This window comes from Amblyraja radiata, chromosome 4, assembly GCF_010909765.2.
Source record: "Amblyraja radiata isolate CabotCenter1 chromosome 4, sAmbRad1.1.pri, whole genome shotgun sequence".
Classification (NCBI taxonomy): domain Eukaryota; kingdom Metazoa; phylum Chordata; class Chondrichthyes; order Rajiformes; family Rajidae; genus Amblyraja; species Amblyraja radiata.
The window spans coordinates 51,214,169-51,233,424 of NC_045959.1; the positions used below are offsets into that span (position 1 = coordinate 51,214,169).

General features: G+C 45.9%; 1 protein-coding gene across 4 annotated transcripts in view; it reads right to left on the reverse strand.

The window, feature by feature from the left end:
* The window catches only part of spire1 (spire type actin nucleation factor 1), a 149,569-nt gene that overhangs the window by 41,684 nt on the left and 88,629 nt on the right, over positions 1 to 19,256 (reverse strand). For all 4 annotated transcript variants that reach the window (XM_033019416.1, XM_033019417.1, XM_033019415.1 and 1 more), the window contains 4 exons: positions 14,724 to 14,807; positions 12,928 to 13,092; positions 2,045 to 2,131; positions 1,070 to 1,199 (listed from right to left, as the gene is read on the reverse strand). In XM_033019416.1, the coding sequence (XP_032875307.1) occupies positions 1,070 to 1,199; positions 2,045 to 2,131; positions 12,928 to 13,092; positions 14,724 to 14,807 (466 nt within the window). The remainder of the gene's footprint in view (positions 1 to 1,069; positions 1,200 to 2,044; positions 2,132 to 12,927; positions 13,093 to 14,723; positions 14,808 to 19,256) is intronic.

A 19,256-nucleotide genomic window follows, 5' to 3' on the forward strand; every position in this document is an offset into this window, starting at 1 on the left:
GAAGTTGGGAGGTCATGCAGCAACTATATAAGACGTTGGTGAGACAACATTTAGAATATGTTGTTCAGTTTTGGGCAACATGTTATAGAGAAAGATGTTGTCAAGCTTGAAAGGAAGCAGAAAAGAGTTATGACTATGTTGCCAGGACTCGAGGGCCTAAACCAGGCGTGTCAAACTCATTTTAGGTCACGGGCAAAATGCAACTTCATGTCCGCCGGATCGCGGCACGCATGCACGAAAGCAGTCCGATCCGGTACCGCGGACACCTGCAACCCGCTCTGGCATCGGGGGAAACCATCCTACGGGCCAGATCAGACCCCTCTATAGGGAGGGGTTGAGCAGGCTAGGATTTTATTCCTTGGCGTGCAGGAGGATGAGAAGTGATCAAAACCAATGTGGGCATTGTGACGTCAGCAGCTCAAACGGCGATTATATTTTTTTTAAAGTGAATTTTGTGATCAATTTTATTCAAAATCTGTGGAAATAATTGACCAAGGAGTGATAAATCCCTACTGAAATTGTAAAAATCTCTGCGTTTTTGCTTCTGGTTTTCTATGGAGATACTTTGGAAATGCAAAATGCTGTACACCCACACACAGAGTTTTAAAAGTATATAGAAAATTTAGACATGTACATGTGTAGGAAAGAACTGCAGATGCTGGTTTAAATCAAAAGTAGACACAAAATGCTGGACTAACTCAGCGGGACAGGCAGAATCTCTGAAGAGAAATAATTCCTTCTCCCCAGAGATGCTGCTTGGCCCGCTGACTTACCCCAGCATTTTGTGTCTACCTTTGACAGGTACATGGATCAGATAGGTTTAGAGGGATATGTGCCAAACACAGGTAGTGTAGGTGGAGCATGTTGGTCGGTGTGTGCATGTTGGGCCGAAGGGCCTGTTTCCACACTGTATGACTCTATGACCTCCACAACCTTCCTGTAATGGGGCAACCACAACTGCCTGCAATACTCCAAATGCAGATTTAGAAAAGTATTTAATAAAGCTGCAACACGAGTAGCAAATGCATAAACACTTGTAACCATGGAAACCCAAGGTGAAGGGACTCACCGAGTCGACTCCGCCGGATCTCATCAGGCGACACGGGCCGTAGCTTCCGCTCGGACTTGATCTCCTCTAATATTCTTTCGTGAAGGCTTTGGGGCCGATGAGGGGTTGGCTTCAGTTTCCGGGCAGATGCCTTTGGCCAAAATAACACATAACAATCTGTTAAAACACTGACTGGAAAAGATCGGCACAGTGCCGCAGCGGTGGAGTTGCTGTCATACAGCGAAGATAGATACAAAGTGCTGGAGTAACTCAGTGGGTCAGGTAGCATCTCTGCAGAAAAAGGATGAGTGACTTCTTGGGTTGGAACCCTTCAGACTGCTGCCTTACATCGCCAGAGTCCTGGGTTCGATCATGACTACGAGAGTTGTCTGTATGGAGTTTGTACATTCTTCCTGTGACTGTGTAGGTTTTCTCCGGGTGCTCCAGTTTTCTTCTACACTCCAAAGCCGTGCATGTTTGTAGGATAAGTGGCTTTAGTAAAATTGTAAATTGTCCCGAGGGTGTAGGATTGTGCTAGTGTACAGGGAGATCGCTGGTCAGCGCGGACACGGTTTTGCTGAAGGGCCTATTTCCGCACTGTATCTCTAAAGTCTAATCAAAGCAGGGTACGCCTTTTGCTTTAAAGATCTTGGAACCTCAGAGGTGAAGTTGTGGATGAAACAGACAGAGTAAACCTGCGGAAAACATCCAAAATCAGGAGCCATAAATAAAGTGCCGTCACGTTCAAATTCCTCTTTCTGAACCTTGCCATTCCTCTAGTCTCCCTCTCCCCTGACTCGCAGTATGAAGAAGGGTCTCAACCCGAAATGTCACCCATTCCTTCTCTCCATAGATGCTGCCCGTCCCGTTGAGTTACTCCAGCACTTTGCGTCTATTATCAGACTCCTCGATCCACACTCACGGCTGACAGAGCTATCAGACTGCTTTATAAGGTCGCCAGAGGTTTTGGGAATTCTGGAAATCCACTGTACTTACAGGGTTTAACGGAGGACGAGAGCGGATAAAATCCAGGATAATTTCGTGAGCACTTTTCTTCAATTTTGGTGGAACGTTGCAATTAACCTGCAGCAGAGGAATAAGAACAAGTCACATCGAGATCTTGGAATTGAAGCAAGGCTGTAACAAAGAGCTGTGAAGGAACATCAGAATGGAACACCTAGACATATGGAGAACATGCACGTCAATTCAAGTTTACCTCCATGAGTACATAGAAACATAGAAAATAGGTGCAGGAGTAGGCCATTCGGCCCTTCGAGCCTGCACCGCCATTCAATATGATCATGGCTGATCATCCAACTCAGTATCCTGTACCTGCCTTCTCTCCATACCCCCTGATCCCTTTAGCCACAAGGGCCACATCTAACTCCCTCTTAAATATAGCCAATGAACTGACATCAACTACCTTCTGTGGCAGAGAATTCCAGAGATTCACCACTCTCTGTGTGAAAAATGTTTTCCTCATCTCGGTCCTAAAAGATTTCCCCCTTATCCTTAAACTGTGACCCCCTTGTTCTGGACTTCCCCAACATCGGGGAGTATGCTGAGGTATAGGTACAATGAAGAATCTGCTTGCATCACAAAGACTCAGACAACATGAAAACATAAATTATACATAAATTGCATTTTAATTCTACATGACTGCAAAGAAAAAGACTAAGGCTTAGGAAGTTGGGCATGTCCCCAACAACTCTCACCAACCTCTACAAATGCATTGGAATACATCGTTACATGGCTTGAGAACAGCTCCACAGACTGCAAGAAATTGCAGAGAATTGTGAACGCAGCCCAGACCATCAAAAAAAAACCAGCCGCCCTACCATTAGCTCCATTTACTCCTTGCGCTGCCTCAGCAATGTCACCAGCATAATCAAGGGCTAGTTGCACCCCGGCCACTCCCTCTTCTCCCCTCTCTCATCGGGCATAAGGTATAGAAATGCGAAAACGCACACCTCCAGATTCAGGGACTGTTTCTTCCCAGCTGTTATCAGGCAATTACCAACAACTAGGGAGCAGTCCTGAGCTGCCATCTACCTCATTGGAGGCCCTCGGAATATCTTTGATCGGGTTTACTGGACTTTATGAATGAATGAATGAATGAATGAATGAATGAATAAGTTTATGAATACGTTTATGAATAAGTTTATTGGCCAAGTATTCACATACAAGGAATTTGCCTTGGTGCTCCGCTCACAAGTGACAACATGACATAAAGTGACAGTTAGCAATGTCACATAAAACATTAAACATTAATAATAAAACATTATCGATTAAACATGTGAATTAAATAAAATACCAGAGCAAAAGGAGGCTTGCACTAAACGTTATTCCCTTTATCACATATCTGTACACTGTGGGCGGCTCGATTGTAATCATGTCTTGTCTTTCCATGACTGGCTAGCACGCAACAAAAAAGTTTTTCAATGTACCTCAGTACATAGAAACATAGAAAATAGGTGCAGGAGGAGGCCATTCGGCCCTTCGAGCCAGTACCACCATTCATTGTGATCATGGCTGATCGTCCCCAATCAATAACCCGTGCCTGCCTTCTCCCCATATCCCTTGACTCCACTAGCCCCTAGAGCTCTATCTAATTATCTCTTAAATCCATCCAGTGACGTGGCCTCCACTGCCCTTTGTGGTAGGGAATTCCACAAATTCACAACTCTCTGGGTGAAAAAGGTTTTTCTCACCTCAGTCTTAAATGGCCTCCCTTTTATTCTAAGACTGTGGCCCCTGGTTCTGGACTCGCCCAACATTGGGAACATTTTTCCTGCATCTAGCTTGTCCAGTCCTTTTACGATTGTATATGTTTCTATAAGATCCCCCCACATCCTTCTAAACTCCAGTGAATACAAGCCTAGTCTTTTCAATCTTTCCTCATGTGACAGTCCCGCCATCCCAGGGATCAATCTCGTGAACCTACGCTGCACTGCCTCAATCACAAGGATGTCCTTCCTCAAATTAGGAGACCAAAACTGTACACAATACTCTAGATGTGGTCTCACCAGAGCCCTATACAACTGCAGAAGAACCTCTTTACTCCTATACTGAAATCCTCTTGTTATGAAGAGGACAATATGATAATAAACTAAACTGAACTAAAATAAAGTGAATACAATTTTGACTTTTAAAAGACATTTGCACAAATATATAGAAACTAAACTACCGTCCACACGTGGAATTGACGCCAGTGATCACTGCATGGTATCTCGGGTGGGGGGGGGGGGGGGGGGGCGGGGGGAGTCACGGGTCGTTGAGAAGCGAGATGCCTGAACCTGGACTGCCCTGATGGAGCTCAGCAGACCAAACACCTCACGCACGTTGCAGCCTCGGGTTCCACACACTGGGCACTGGGGAATGAGTAAAGGGCAGCACGGTGGTGCAGCGGTAGAACTTCTGCCTCACTGCGCCAGAGACCCGGGTTCGATCCTGATCATGGATAGGTGATATTTCCAAAGGGAAGATGCAGAGTGCAGAGTGTAGCTTGTGTGAATGACTCATCCTGGTGGATGTTGGTGTGGCCTCTGGTATTTCCCTTCCTGCCCACATTACACCACATTAGCTGAGGAATTTGCCCAGTGGACACTGACACACAGCCTTCCCATCACAATTTAGGCAGGCACAAGTTTTGACACGGCGTGTGGCACTGTGTCTTGTCAAGTGAATGTGCTGGACCTTTCCATGTAGATGTGGGAAGCACAACTTGAATCACATCGATAAAATCATGAGAGGAATAGATCAGGTAGAGGCACAGAGTCTCTTGCCCAGAGTAGAGGAATCGAGGACCAGAGGGCATGGGTTTAAGGTGAGGGGGAAAAGACTTAATAGGAATCTGAGGGGTAACTTTTTCACACAAAGGGTGGCGGGTGTATGGAACGAGCTGCCTGCCGGAGGAGGTAGTTGAGGCAGGGACTAGTGCAACGTTTAAGAAACAAGTAAACAGGTACATAGATAGGAGCGATTTAGAGGGATATGGGTCAAACGTAGGCAGGTGGGACTAGAGTAGCAGGGACAGGTTGGCCGGTGTGGGCAGGTTGGGCCGAAGGTACTGTTTGCACGCTGTCTGATTCTATGACATGGATAATTGCTCTGCAGGGAATGTTTTGCATAGAAACATAGAAAATAGGTGCAGGAGTAGGCCATTCGGCCCTTCGAGCCTGCACCGCCATTCAATATGATCATGGCTGATCATCCAACTCAGTATCCTGTACCTGCCTGCTCTCTATACCCCTTGATCCCTTTAGCCACAAGGGCCACATCTAACTCCCTCTTAAATATAGCCAATGAACTGGCCTCAACTACTTTCTGTGGCAGAGAATTCCACAGATTCACCACTTTCTGTGTGATTTATTTTTTCTCATCTCGGTCCTAAAAGACTTCCCCCTTCTCCTTAAACTGTGACCCCTTGTTCTGGACTTCCCCAACATCGGGAACAATCTTCCTGCATCTAGCCTGTCCAACCCCTTAAGAATTTTGTACGTTTCTATAAGAACCCCCCTCAATCTTCTAAATTCTAGCGAGTACAAGCCGAGTCTATCCAGTCTTTCTTCATATGAAAGTCCTGCCATCCCAGGAATCAGTCTGCTGAACCTTCTCTGTACTCCCACTATGGCAAGAATGTCTTTCCTCAGATTAGGAGACCAAAACTGTACGCAATACTCCAGGTGTGGTCTCACCAAGGCCCTGTACAACTGCAGTAGAACCTCCCTGCTCCTATACTCAAATCCTTTTGCTATGAATGCTAACATACCATTCGCCTTCTTCACTGCCTGCTGCACCTGCATGCCTACTTTTAATGACTGGTGTACCATGACACCATAGGTTTCGTTGCATCTCCCTTTTTCCTAATCGGCCACCATTCAGATAATAGTCTACTTTCCTGTTCTTGCCACCAAAGTGGATAACCTCACATTTATCCACATTATACGGCATCTGCCATGCATTTGCCCACTCACCCAACCTATCCAAGTCACCTTGCAGCCTCCTAGCATCCTCCTCACAGCTAACACTGCCACCCAGCTTCGTGTCATCCGCAAACTTGGAGATATTGCATTCAATTCCCTCGTCCAAATCATTAATATATATTGTAAATAGCTGGGGTCCCAGCACTGAGCCTTGCGGTACCCCACTAGTCACTGCCTGCCATTGTGAAAAGGACCCGTTTACTCCTACTCTTTGCTTCCTGTCTGCCAGCCAGTTCTCTATCCACATCAATACTGAACCCCCAATACCGTGTGCTTTAAGTTTGTATACTAATCTCTTACGTGGGACCTTGTCGAAATCCTTCTGAAAGTCCAGATATAACACATCTACTGGTTCTCCCTTATCTACTCTACTAATTACATCCTCGAAAAATTCTATAAGATTCGTCAGACATGATTTACCTTTCATAAATCCATGCTGACTTTGTCCAATGATTTCACCACTTTCCAAATGTGCTGCTATCCCATCTTTAATAACTGACTCTAGCATTTTCCCTACTACCGATGTTAGACTAACTGGTCTGTAATTCCCCGTTTTCTCTCTCCCTCCCTTTTTAAAAATAGTTAGAGAAAATCACTTCCAGAAGGTTTGGGATCAGTTCCAATTCTTTGCAATTCCTTGCTGCCTTGGATAGAGCCGTTCTCAAACCGTGTTGTGATGCATGCCGATAAATTGTTTTTACAGCGCATCTGTAGGAGTGGTTGAGAGATGTTGGGGACTAGCTGAACTTCCTAAGCCTTCGAAGGAAGTAGAGGCATTGGTGCTCTGCAGGGTGAATACACAGCCATTCACCCAGTGGTGGAATCAAGAACCCGAGGAGAGAGGTTTCAGGTAAAAGGGGAAAGATGGCTCGAGTGTAATCATGTATTGTCTTTCCGCTGCCTGGTTAACACACAACTAAAGCTTGTCACGGTACCTCAGTACGCATGACAATAAACTAAACTCAAACTCAAAAAAAGTGTGCAAAGTGCAATCCGTGGAGTAATATATTATTGGTCTCATATATAGCAGGCAGTCATTTAGTCATGAGGTCACAGAGCACAGAAAGCTTGGCCCCATGGGCCCATGACACGTTGCAAATTCTGACCAAGTTGTGCCATCTAACATGGTCCCAATTACCCATGCTTGGCACATATCCCTCTGAACATTTCCTATCCATGTACCTGTCCAGGTGATTTTTGAATGTTGTTATAATACCTACCTCAACTACCTCCTCTGGCAGCTCGTTCCATGTTCCCACCACCCTCTGAGTGAAAATGTTGCCTCTCAGGTTCCTATAAAATCTTTCCCTTCTCACCTTAAACCTACTATGTGGTCTGGTTCTTAATTCCCCTACTGTGGGTAAAACATTCAGTGCATATTCCCCTCATGATGTTATTATACACCGCTATAAGAGATATGACACAAATCTGTTTTACTTTAGACTTTAGAAATACAGCTTGGAATCAGGCGCTTCGGGGACACACTGAGTCCGCGCCAATCAACGATCCCACAACACTAACACTATCCTACACACAAGTTTATCATTTTACCGAAGCCAATTAGCCTACAAATCTGTACGTCTTTGGAGTGGGGGAGGAAACCGGAGCACCCGGAAAGGCCACACGGTCACTGGGAGAACGTGCAAACTCCGTACACGCAGCACCCACCATCAAGATGGAACGCGGGTCTCTAGCGCTGTAAGGCAGCAACTCTACTGCTGTGACACTGTGCCACCTGTTCACCAGGAGGCAAACTAAACAAATTTCCCCATTGCATAAAAAGTGTCTCGAGTATATTTTTCGTTGATGAAGAATTTCCCAGAATGTCAATATACATTCCAAATGTCTAATAAAGGCAGCTAGCTTACTTCATATCTTCCTATAACACAGTAAACACGGTGTAAATCAGAAGCTGGTTTTCCCTGATTAGCAATGCCAAAGTATTGCCTCATTCAACAAGGACCAAAACAAAAACCATAATGTGCCAATGACTTGACAAAGTTGACTTTCATCATGACATTACTCAATGTAGGGACACAAGACTATATACCAGAGGTGCAAAAACAATCCATTTTCCTGCTGTTGAAACATGGGGACATAATTTATGAAATATCCCCACATGTTCCTGAATCTTTAACATTTGAACTTCCATCAGTTTAGTTTAGTTTATTATTGTTACGTGTACCGAGGTACAGCAAAAAGTTTATGTGTTAGAGACAGAGTCATACAGCATGGAAACAGACCCTTCAGTCCAATTTGCCCATGCCGACCAACGTGTCCCATCTACACTAATCCCACCTGCCTGCATTTGGCCCATATCCCCCTAAACCTGTCCTATCCATATACCTGTCCAAATGCTTCTTAAATGTTGTGATAGCACCTGCCTCAACCACCTTCTCCTGCATCTCGTTCCATACACCCAACACTCCGGTTCCTGTTAAATATTACCCCGACCCCCCTCACCTTAAACCTACATCATATGGTTCTCAATGTGGGAGGAAACACGAGCACCAGGCAAAAACCCATGGGGTCACAGGGAGAATGTATAAAGTCTGTACAGACACCACCCGTAGTCAGGATGAAATCTGGGTCTCTGGCGTTGTAAGGCAGCAACTCTACCGCTGCGCCACGGTGCTGCCCTGAGCAAACCGGAGACAATATCCCATTTTAACCAGTGCAGCAAACTGAAATTTTCTCCTTTTTTTTTTTAAATGGTCAATGCTGCTTTATTTGTCACATACACGACTGCACAGTGAATATTTTTTGCATATTTAAGGGCCTGTCCCACTTTCACGACCTAATTCACAACCTTTTTTACTCGTGGACATTTTTCATCATGCTAGAAAAACGCCCCGACCTACTTGATGCCACAAGTATCTACCACTAGCAACACAGCCTGCTACGACCTACCTACGCCAGCCTACGACCTCGTGACGACCATGCTGCGAGTATGAGTCAGGGGTCGTGAATTAGGTCGTAAAAGTGGGACAGCGTCGCCATTTTTGGCACGATTATTCAAGTCCTTGCATACGATTTACTGCCTCAAGACTGCTTAGTTCTGCATTCACCTGGATCTTACATTTACACTAAGGGATGAACAACCCAGTCACCGGCATGGAAAGATCTCAGACATCAACATAACACGACTGGTAAACAACGTGAATCATCTTTTGACCCCCGTCCAACTTCTCAAAATCATAAGAGACATCACACTTCCTACTGCCCCTGCTACAAGTGTCAAATAATACTTTTCTTCCAATTGGGTCAGATTCTATGCAACATGCCTGTAATCTATGGACGGCAGGCATGCTACACTACCCTGCTGCTAACGTTCAACCGCAGATCAATACAAAGGCTCTGTTTGTCCCTGCTTTCCTTTTCAATGTGAATCTGGGTCTCTGGTGCTGCGAGGCAAAGGCTCTACCCACTGCACCACTACCCGTCTCTAGTGACTGCATTAAAAATAACAAATACAGCTTTAATATAACAAATGCCCCCCTCATGAGCCTCTCATATGGAACTGATAAGCTCCCTAAAAGAGGCAACACAAGTAGAGAGAGCGATAGAGGCTGTGTGTGGTAATGCTTGCCTTGACTGGCCAGGACATCGAAGGCAAGAGCCAGCAAGTCATGGTGCAGCTCCAGAATACCTTAGTTTGGCTGCATTTGGAGTACTCTGTGCAGTTTAGTTTTGTTTCGTTTAGAGATACAGCGCGGAAACAGGCCCTTTGGCCCACCGAGTCCGTGCCGACCAGCGATCTCCGCACACTAACACTATCCTACACACACTTGGGACAATTTACAATTTTACCGAAGCCAACTAACCTACAAAACTGTACGTCTTTGGAGTATGGGAGGAAACCGAGCTCCTGGAGAAAACCCATGCAGGTCAAGGGGAGAACGTACAAACTGTGTATTGACAGCACTTGTGGTCAGGATGGTACCCGGGTCTCTCGTGTTGTAGGGCAGCAACTCTAGCGCTGTGCCACAACCAGTTCTGTGCCACAACCAGTTCTGGTCGTCCTATTATAGGAAGGATGTGGAGGCTTTGGATATGGTGCAGAAGAGGTTTAGCAGAATGCTGATGGATTAGAGGGTGTTAGCTACAGGGTGCGTTTTGGACTTGGGCAGACTTGGATTGTTTTCTCTTCAACACCAGAAGATGAGGGGAGAACTGATAGATAGATATAATATTATGAGGCAGAAATAGGGTAGACAGTCAGAATATTTTTTCCAAGGGTGGAAATGTCCAACACTAATGGGCGTAGCTTTAAACTGAGGCAGGTAAAGTCTAAAGGAGATGTGCGGGCCAAATATTTTTACACAGAGGGTGATGGGTGCTTGGAACATGCTAACAGGGGTGGTGTTGAAGGCAGACGCTATAGTGGTGTTTAAGAGGCTTATAGATAGGCAGATGGATATACAGGAATTTGGATCATGTGCAGGCAGACAAGATTAGTTTGTCATCTAATCTCACATTGGACACAGACATTGTGGGCTGAAGGGCCAGTCCTGTATTGTCCTCCTCCATGTTCTATGTGAATACATTCCTGCACAGTTGAAGTAGGATTTCCATGTGTAGGAAGGAACTGCAGATGCCGGTTTACACCGACGATGGACAGGAAATGCTGGAGTAACAGAGCAGGTCAGGCAGCATCTCTGGAGAAAAGGAATAGGTGAAGTTTCGGGTCGAGAGCCTTCTTCAGACCGAGCGTCAGAGAAGAGGGTGTATTGTGTGCAGTTTTGGTCACCTGGAGTATTGTGTGCAGTTTTGGTCCCCTAATTTGAGGAAGGACATTCTTGCTATTGAGGGAGTGCAGCGTAGGTTTACAAGGTTAATTCCTGGGATGGCGGGACTGTCATATGCTGAGAGAATGGAGCGGCTGGGCTTGTACACTCTGGAGTTTAGAAGGATGAGAGGATATCTTGTTGAAACATATAAGATTGTTAAGGGTTTGGACACGCTAGAGGCAGGAAACATGTTCCCGATGTTGGGGGAGTCCAGAACCAGGGGCCAGTTTAAGAATAAGGGGCAAGCCATTTAGAACGGAGGCGATGAAACACTTTTTCTCACGGAGAGTTGTGAGTCTGTGGAATTCTCTGCCTCAGAGGGTGGTGGAGGCCGGTTCTCTGGATGCTTTCAAGAGAGAGATAGATAGGGCTCTTAAAGATAGTGGAGTCAGGGATTACGGGGAGAAGGCAGGAACGGGGTAATGATTGTGGATGATCAGCCATGATCACATTGAATAGCGGTGCTGGCTCGAAGAGCTGAATGGCTGACTCCTGCACCCTATTGTCTATTGAGAGGGAAACTGCAGGTGTGAAAAGGTACAGAACAACTCAGAGCCAGCACCAGCCAAAGAGCCCACGATGGTACATGGTTGGCTGTGGGGGATGTGATAACGAAGGTATACAAACAGTAAAACTAGCAAGATTACTATGGTGGGGGAGGGATGGAAAGAAAGGGAATGCAGGGTTACTTGAAATTAGAGAAATCGATATTCATACCGTTGGGTTGCAAGTTGCCCAAGGAAAATATGAGGTGTTGTTCCCCCAATTTGCGTGTGGCCTCACTCTGACAATGGAGGATATCCAGGACTGGAAGGTCAGTGTGGGAATGGGCAGGGGCGTTTAAATGTTTGGCAACTGGAAGATCGCGCAGACCAAGGCGGACTGAGCAAAGATGTTCAGCAAAAAGATCGCCAAGTCTACGCTTGGTTTCGCTGATATACATGAGCCCACACTGAGAACAACGGATACAGTAGATGGGGATGGAGGATGAACAACGGATACAGTAGATAGGGCTGGAGGATGAACAACGGATATAGTAGATGGGGCTGGAGGATGAACAACGGATATAGTAGATGGGGCTGGAGGATGAACAACGGATATAGTAGATGGGGCTGGAGGATGAACAACGGATACAGTAGATGGGGCTGGAGGATGAACAACGGATATAGTAGATGGGGCTGGAGGATGAACAACGGATACAGTGGATTTCCTTATTCCTTTACTCCAAAATCTGGTTTAGGCATGTGCAGTAAGATGAGAAATAAACCACTTCAAGTAAACCTTGAACAATCAGCGCATTTTATGAATAAAAATACGGCAATAAGAGTTTTATGGCCTTTTTTGATCCCCAGCCAATAACACATGATTGCAAGTTGATGTCAGAGAGACATAGTCAAGGCTGCAGTGAAGCAGGTCATTCAGTCCACCACATCCATGCCGACCGTCAAGTACCCAACTGCATGAGTAGACACACCTGCTCTGGTGCTTCTACACCTTAGTGTTCCACTCGGTACCCCGAAGAATTGAACCTTGCATGTCCAGTTATCGAAGGGCTGTCATTGAGCTTTTGTCCAGTAGAAATGTAACCGCACACTTTTCCGAGCATCAGAGGGGCAGCACAGTGATGGAGTTACTACCTTACAGCAGCAGAGACCCATATGCAGGCAGATGAGCACAGTTTAACTTGGCATCATGGTCAGCATAGACATTGTGGGCCGGAGAGCCCGTTCCTGTGCTGAACTATTCTATGGTCTATATTTGGCAACCTTTAGTTTAGTTTAGATCAGAGATACAGTGTGGATACAGCCCCTTTTGACCCACTGAGTCCGCGCCAGTCGTCAGTTCTATCTTAGACACTAAGGACAATTTGCAGGGGCCAATTAACCTACAAACCCACATGTCTTTGGGATGTGGAAGGAAAGTGGAGCCATCGGAGAAAATCCACGCAATCACGGGGAGAACGTGCAAACTCCACACAAACAGCACCCGAGGTCAGGATCAAACCCGTGTCTCCGGCGCTGTGAGACAGCGGCTCAGCCGGCTGTGCCACGGTGCTGCTGCTCTCCACCACACAGGAACAGGCGGGCGGGTGATGAGGACTCACCATGACTTTCCGCAGGGTGTACCTTCTGGATCGGATGTCGTCCATCAGCATCTCGTAGGGCGTGAGCTGGTACTCAATGGGCAGCGGGTTGTACTGTCTCTCCTGCACCTTCTTCAGCTTCACGCCGTTCCGCAAATCCCTCATCACTTGCACCCAGAAGCATGCCTGGAGGTGAATAGTCGTTAGTCGTCATTAGTAGACACTCAACAGGAACAAGCGGAGAGGTCAGGATCTGCACATTAACATGAGCAAGAGGTCCCCAAACGGCCCATCTCAAGGAGATTTATCCGTAAGGCCTCTAGATATAGGACCACAGAATTATGCCACTCTCAGTAGAGTAGTCCCTTCAGCACTGCTCCCTCATTAATTCCCTCAAACGCACGTACAATTCCTCCTTCACAGTCCTCAATGATTCCATTACACACACAAAACACGAGCTCCACGTCATAATAAGCCTCGGGCAAAAAATGAACATCACCCTTTTATATTTTGCCCTTGGTCCTCAGGTCATATTCCAATGGAATAAATTCTCTCCATTTCCCAAATGTAATCTTCCAGTCGACTCTCAACCTCTGGTCCATTGAGGACCAGCCCAGCAGCTATGGTCAAACCATAGCGCTTGAACTCTTCAACACATAACCATGCAAGCTCATTTCTTTTTCTACACCCTCTAGGAATCTCCACATCCTTCCCAGGAATGATTGGGTTAACATATGATGAGCGTTTGATGGCACTGGGCCTGTAGTCGCTGGAGTTGAGAAGGATGAGGCGGGACCTAATTGAAACTTACCGCATAGTGAAAGGCCTGGATAGAGTGAATATGGAGAGAATGTTTCCACGTGGGAGAGTCTAGGACCGTAGGCCATAGCCTCTAAATAATAGGACGTACCTTTAGAAAGGCAATGAGGAGGATTTTCTTTAGTCAGAGAGTGGTGAATCTGTGGATTTCATTACCACAAACGGGGAATATTTTTAAGGTGGAGATTGATAGATTCTTGATTAGTAAGGGTGTCGGGGTTATGGCGAGAAGGCAGGAGAATGCGGTTGAGAGGGAGACATAGATCAGCCATGATTGAATGGCGGAGTAGACTTGATGGGCCGAATGGCATAATTCTACTCCTAGAACATGGACTTTCCAGAAACAGTGACTATTGTATTCCATACTCTATTTTCAGCCCAGTCACCTCATCACCACCAGTTTTGTACATGTCTGTGCAATAAGAAATTAGTGAGATGAACCATATTAATGCAGTAAACTCTTGTTGTGACGGACCATTGGGGGTGGGGGGGAGAAAGGGGGTGTTTGTCCACAATAACCGAATAGGGATTAGCGCGTAATATTGTATGTAGTCGAGACAAAGAACTGCAGATGTTGGTTAATACACACAAGGACACAAATGCTGGAGTAACTCAGCGGGTCAGGCAGCATCCCTGGAGAACATGGATAGGTGACGTTACAGGTCGAAACCCTTCTTCAGACTCTCAGTCTGGAACTGGGCCTGGATTCCATGTGAGTGACAGCTCCGGCCTGCTGGCGGACGGGGGAGAGGTGGCGATCGGCAGAGTCAATGGTCACAGCCCGCAGGTGGCTGAAGTGCAGGTACGGATCGGCCATGGCAGTGGCAACAGCAGGCACAGCCTGGAAGTGACCGGGGGAGGTGGTGCGAGCTGCGGGTGGCGGTGAAAGTTGGTAGATCTGTCCGCCAAAACCAAAATCCATTATGAAGAGGTCCGTAACAACAAGGGTTTACGGTATAAAGAAATCAGATGCCGAGCGCCTGATGGTGGCAACTTACCCAATCAAAGTTGTTGAGCTCATCCAGCTCCATGTTGGGTTGGCAGCTCACGTCCTTGTTCAGTGCCTGCATCTTCTTCAGATTCTGCCAATTAATACCAACATATTAGGATCATCAAACCACACAAAGGCACAGTACTGGAGGAGGCAGTTCTGCCCATCGCACCTATGTCAGCTCTTTGAAAGAGCTACACAGTTAGATCAGGCCTAGAAAGAGTGGTTGTGGTAAGTATGTTTCTACTAGTGGGATGGTCCAGGACCAGAAGGCAGTCTCAGAATAAAAGGACATACCTTTAGAAAGGAGATGGAGGAATTTCTTTAGTCAAAAGATGGTGAATCTGTGGAATTCATTGCCCTGTGGAGGCCCTGTCCATGGCTATTTCTAAAGCAGAGATTGATGTTGTTTATTAGTAAGGATAATGGGGAGAAGGCAGGAGAATGGGGTTGAGAGGAAAAGATAGATCAGCCATGATCGAATGGCGGAGTAGACTCAATGGGGCGAGCGCCTAATTCTGCTCGTGTGCAGGTCTTATTCCACCAGTACTTTCCTGTTATATTCATCACTGTGCACATGTGAGATCGAATCTATCAGAGAATTCTCTTTGGAACAGAACACGGTAGATTTTACACAGAAATAATGCCAAAAATGCTTGCAGAACACATAGCTTCTGTGGAGAGAGAAACATAGGAATCGTGACGGTTCATTAGAGCTGGAAAAGTCAAAAAACAAGTTGCAGAGAAAGGTGGGGTGGAGAGGTCAGAAGGAATGGGATAGAGTGCGGACCAAGATTGCCTTGGCAACAATTGCTTTATGCGAATGGCATGTTGGCCTTCATAACAAGAGGAGTTGAGTATCGGAGCAAAGAGGTCTTTCTGCAGTTGTATAGGGCCCTAATGAGACCACACCCGGAGTATTGTGTGCAGTTTTGGTCCCCTAATTTGAGGAAGGACATTCTTGCTATTGAGGGAGTGCAGTATAAGTTCACAAGGTTAATTCCCGGGAGTGCGGGACTGTCATATGCTGAGAGAATGGAGCGGCTCGGCTTGTACACTCTGGAGTTTAGAAGGATGAGAGGAGATCTTATTGAAACATATAAGATTATTAAGGGTCACGTTATGACCATCCCTGTGGACTTGAGTAGACATGTTCCTCTAACGGACATCCGATGCGTCTGACAATATGACAATAAATTGAATTGTATTGTATTGTATTGTAATTGTATTGTATTGTCACCAACATTCAGAAGTCAACAAGGTGGCCAGTACAGTCGATGGGAAGATGGCAGAATGGCACAGCGGGTAGAGTCGCTGCCTTACAGTTCCAGAGACCCAGGTTCAATCCTGACTTCTGGTGCAGTCTGTGCAGAGTTTGTACATTCTCCCTCTGACTGCGTGGGTTTTTGCTGGGTGCTCCAGTTTTCTCCCACACTTCAAAGACGTGCAGGTTTGTAACTTAATCGACCGGTAAAAATTGTAAATTGGTCCTATTATGTAGGATAGTGCAATCGTACGGGGTGATCACTGGTAGATGCAGACTCGGTGGGGCGAAGAGCCCGTTTCCGCTCTGTATCTCTACAAAGCATTTTATTGGGATGCATCACTGTTTGGGAACAGCTCTATCCAACCCCGCAAGAAATTGCAGAGAATTGTGGACACAGCCCAGACCATCACACAAACCAACCTCCCACTGACTCCATTTACACCTCATGCTGCCTCGACAAGGCCACCAGCATAATCAAGGACAAGTCACACCCTGGCCACTCCCTCTTCTCCCCTCTCCTATCGGGCAAAAGATATAGAAATGTGAAAACACACACCTCCAGATTCACGGACAATTTCTTCCCAGCTGTTATCAGGGAACTGAACCATCCAACCACAACTAGAGAGCAGTCCTGAACTATTATCTACCTCATTGGAGAACCTCGGACTATCTTTGATCAGGGCTTACTGGCTTTATCTTGCATTAAATATTATTCACTTATCATATATCTGTACACTGTGAATGGTTCGATTAAAATCATGTATTGTCTTTCGACTAACTGCTTCGCATGCAACAAAGGCTTTTCACTGTACCTCAGTATACATGGCAATAAACTAAACGAAAGTCTAAAGTAAAGAATCTCTACTTCATCCGGACGGATGGTTTAAGTCCTGGGACGATGGGAATGAAAGAGGTTAAAGGGCAGGTGTCACAAGGGCACCTGTGAGGCAGGGAGAGATGGTGGGGACGGACAAGGAAACCAGAGAGTCACAGTGGGGATGATCCCTGGGGAACACTGAATGTGGAGGGAAGGGGAATGCAACTTTATGTTGCAATCTATCACAGACATTCCCTCTTTTCTCCCCACTCCTACCCTTTCCTGGAACTTAAAACATTCTAGTTTAGTTTAGTTTATTGTAACATGTACTGAGGCACAGAGAAATAATATTATTTCGTAACGTGCGATCCAGTCAGCGGAAAGACTAGACATGATTATAATCAGTGTACAGATACAGGATGAAGGGAATCTGTTGTTGGAGTAGAGGTTTAAAAGAGTGGCGTGATTGCAATGGGTGATAGCAGATCCACTTCAGGACCAGCACGCAGAGAGTCACCTGTCTTGGGTGCCATTTTCTGAATGCTTTTTCCCCCATTGAGAGGAATCTGGGTCAAACGTAGGCTGGTGGGACGAGTAGTCTTAGTATTGCTCCAGCTACGATAAAGGGTCATTGAACTGATGTACTGACCCTCATCATATGGATGTGAAAGGTGCTACAGAAATATAGATGTTTCTTTATCATAAGATCTTGAGACAATCAAGCAGAATTAGGCCTTTCGGCTCATCAAGTCTGCTCCATCGTTCCATCATGGCTGATCTATTTTTTCCTTCTCAACCCCATTCTTGCATTCTCCCTGTAACTTTTGAAGTCTGTTATTAATCAAGATCCTATCAATCTTTGCTTTAAAAATAACCAACGACTTGGCCTCCACAGCCACCTGTAGCAATGAATTCCACAGATTCACCACCCACTGACTAAAGAAATTCCTCCTCATCTCCTTTCTAAAGGTACGTCCTTTTATTCTGAGGCTGTGCCCTCTGGTTCTAGACCCTCCCATTACGTTGACATTCTCATTAAGTTCATTGAAAAAGCAATGATGTCTGATTTTAATACCAGAGTAGATTTAATGACTCAAATTATAACGTTTCATCAGAAGCTGACAGTTCAGCAGAGAAAGCGGTAATTACTCAACAATTGGATGGGAGAAGCAGCAATCTCTATTTTGGGAATACTTTAAAGTATTAATTTTAACTAAATAACTCTGAAGGTTGATTCGTGACGTGTTCCTCTGCATGTAAGGCTCAGAGCCCATATAACACAGGCCCTTCAGCCACGTGTCCATGCTGACAGCCAAATAACCATCTGTACTTTAAGTGTTTTGATCACTGTGTTATGGGGAAGATGTCGAGAAGCTTGAAAAGGTGCACAATAGAGGACGTTGCCATGACGCGAGGGCCTGAGCTATAGGGAGAGGTTGTGCAGGCTAGATGTGTTTCCTTGGAGCGCAGGAAGCTGAGGGGTGATCTTACAGAAATGTGAATAGAGAGGGTAAAAGGCTGTGCGTTCACTTGTCCACTTGATCTTGTACAGGTTGAGATGCACAAGATCATGAGAGACAATAGACAATAGGTGCAGGAGTAGGCCATTCGGCCCTTCGAGCCAGCACTGCCATTCAATGCGATCATGGCTGATCATCCCCAATCAGTACCCCGTTCCTGCCTTCTCCCCATATCCCCTGACTCTACTATTTTTAAGGAATAGATCAGGTAAATGCACAGAGACTTTTAGCTAGATTAGGGGAATCGAGAACCAGAGGACATAGGTTTAAGGTGAGGGGGGAAATATTTAATAGGACCTGAGGGGTAACTGTTTTTATACACAAAGGGTGGTTGGTGTATGAAACGAGCTGCTGGAGGAGGTAGTTGAGGCAGGTACTATCATAACGTTCAAGAAACATTTAGACAGGTACATGGATTGGATATGTTTAGGGGGAAATGGGCCAAATGCAGGAAGATGGGAGGATTGTAGATGGGACATGTTGGCCAGCATGGGAAAGCATGACTATATGATCCGTATATTGGGATATCAAGTGGGAGATTATATACAACGTAGAATTGAACCAGAACAAATAAGTCTAGGATAATGTGAAACTAGTATGTCATACATGTTAATATATTTCTTGCAACAGGAAGCTGCCATGTAGTTTTATTTTAGTTTGGAGATGCAGCCTGGAAACAGGCCCTTCAGCCCACCAAGTCCCTGCCGATCTTCTATCACCCATTCTCACCAGTTCTACGGTTTCCTACTTTCTCACCAACTCCCAACACATTAGGGGCAATTTTACAGAGGCCATTAACATACAAGCCCACGCGTCTTTGGCGTGTGTTGGACAAAACTAAGAACCCGGAGGAAACCCAGCGTGTCACAAGGAGAACGTGCATACCCCACACAGAAAGCATCCAAGGTCAGGATCAAACGCGGGTCTCTGTCGCTG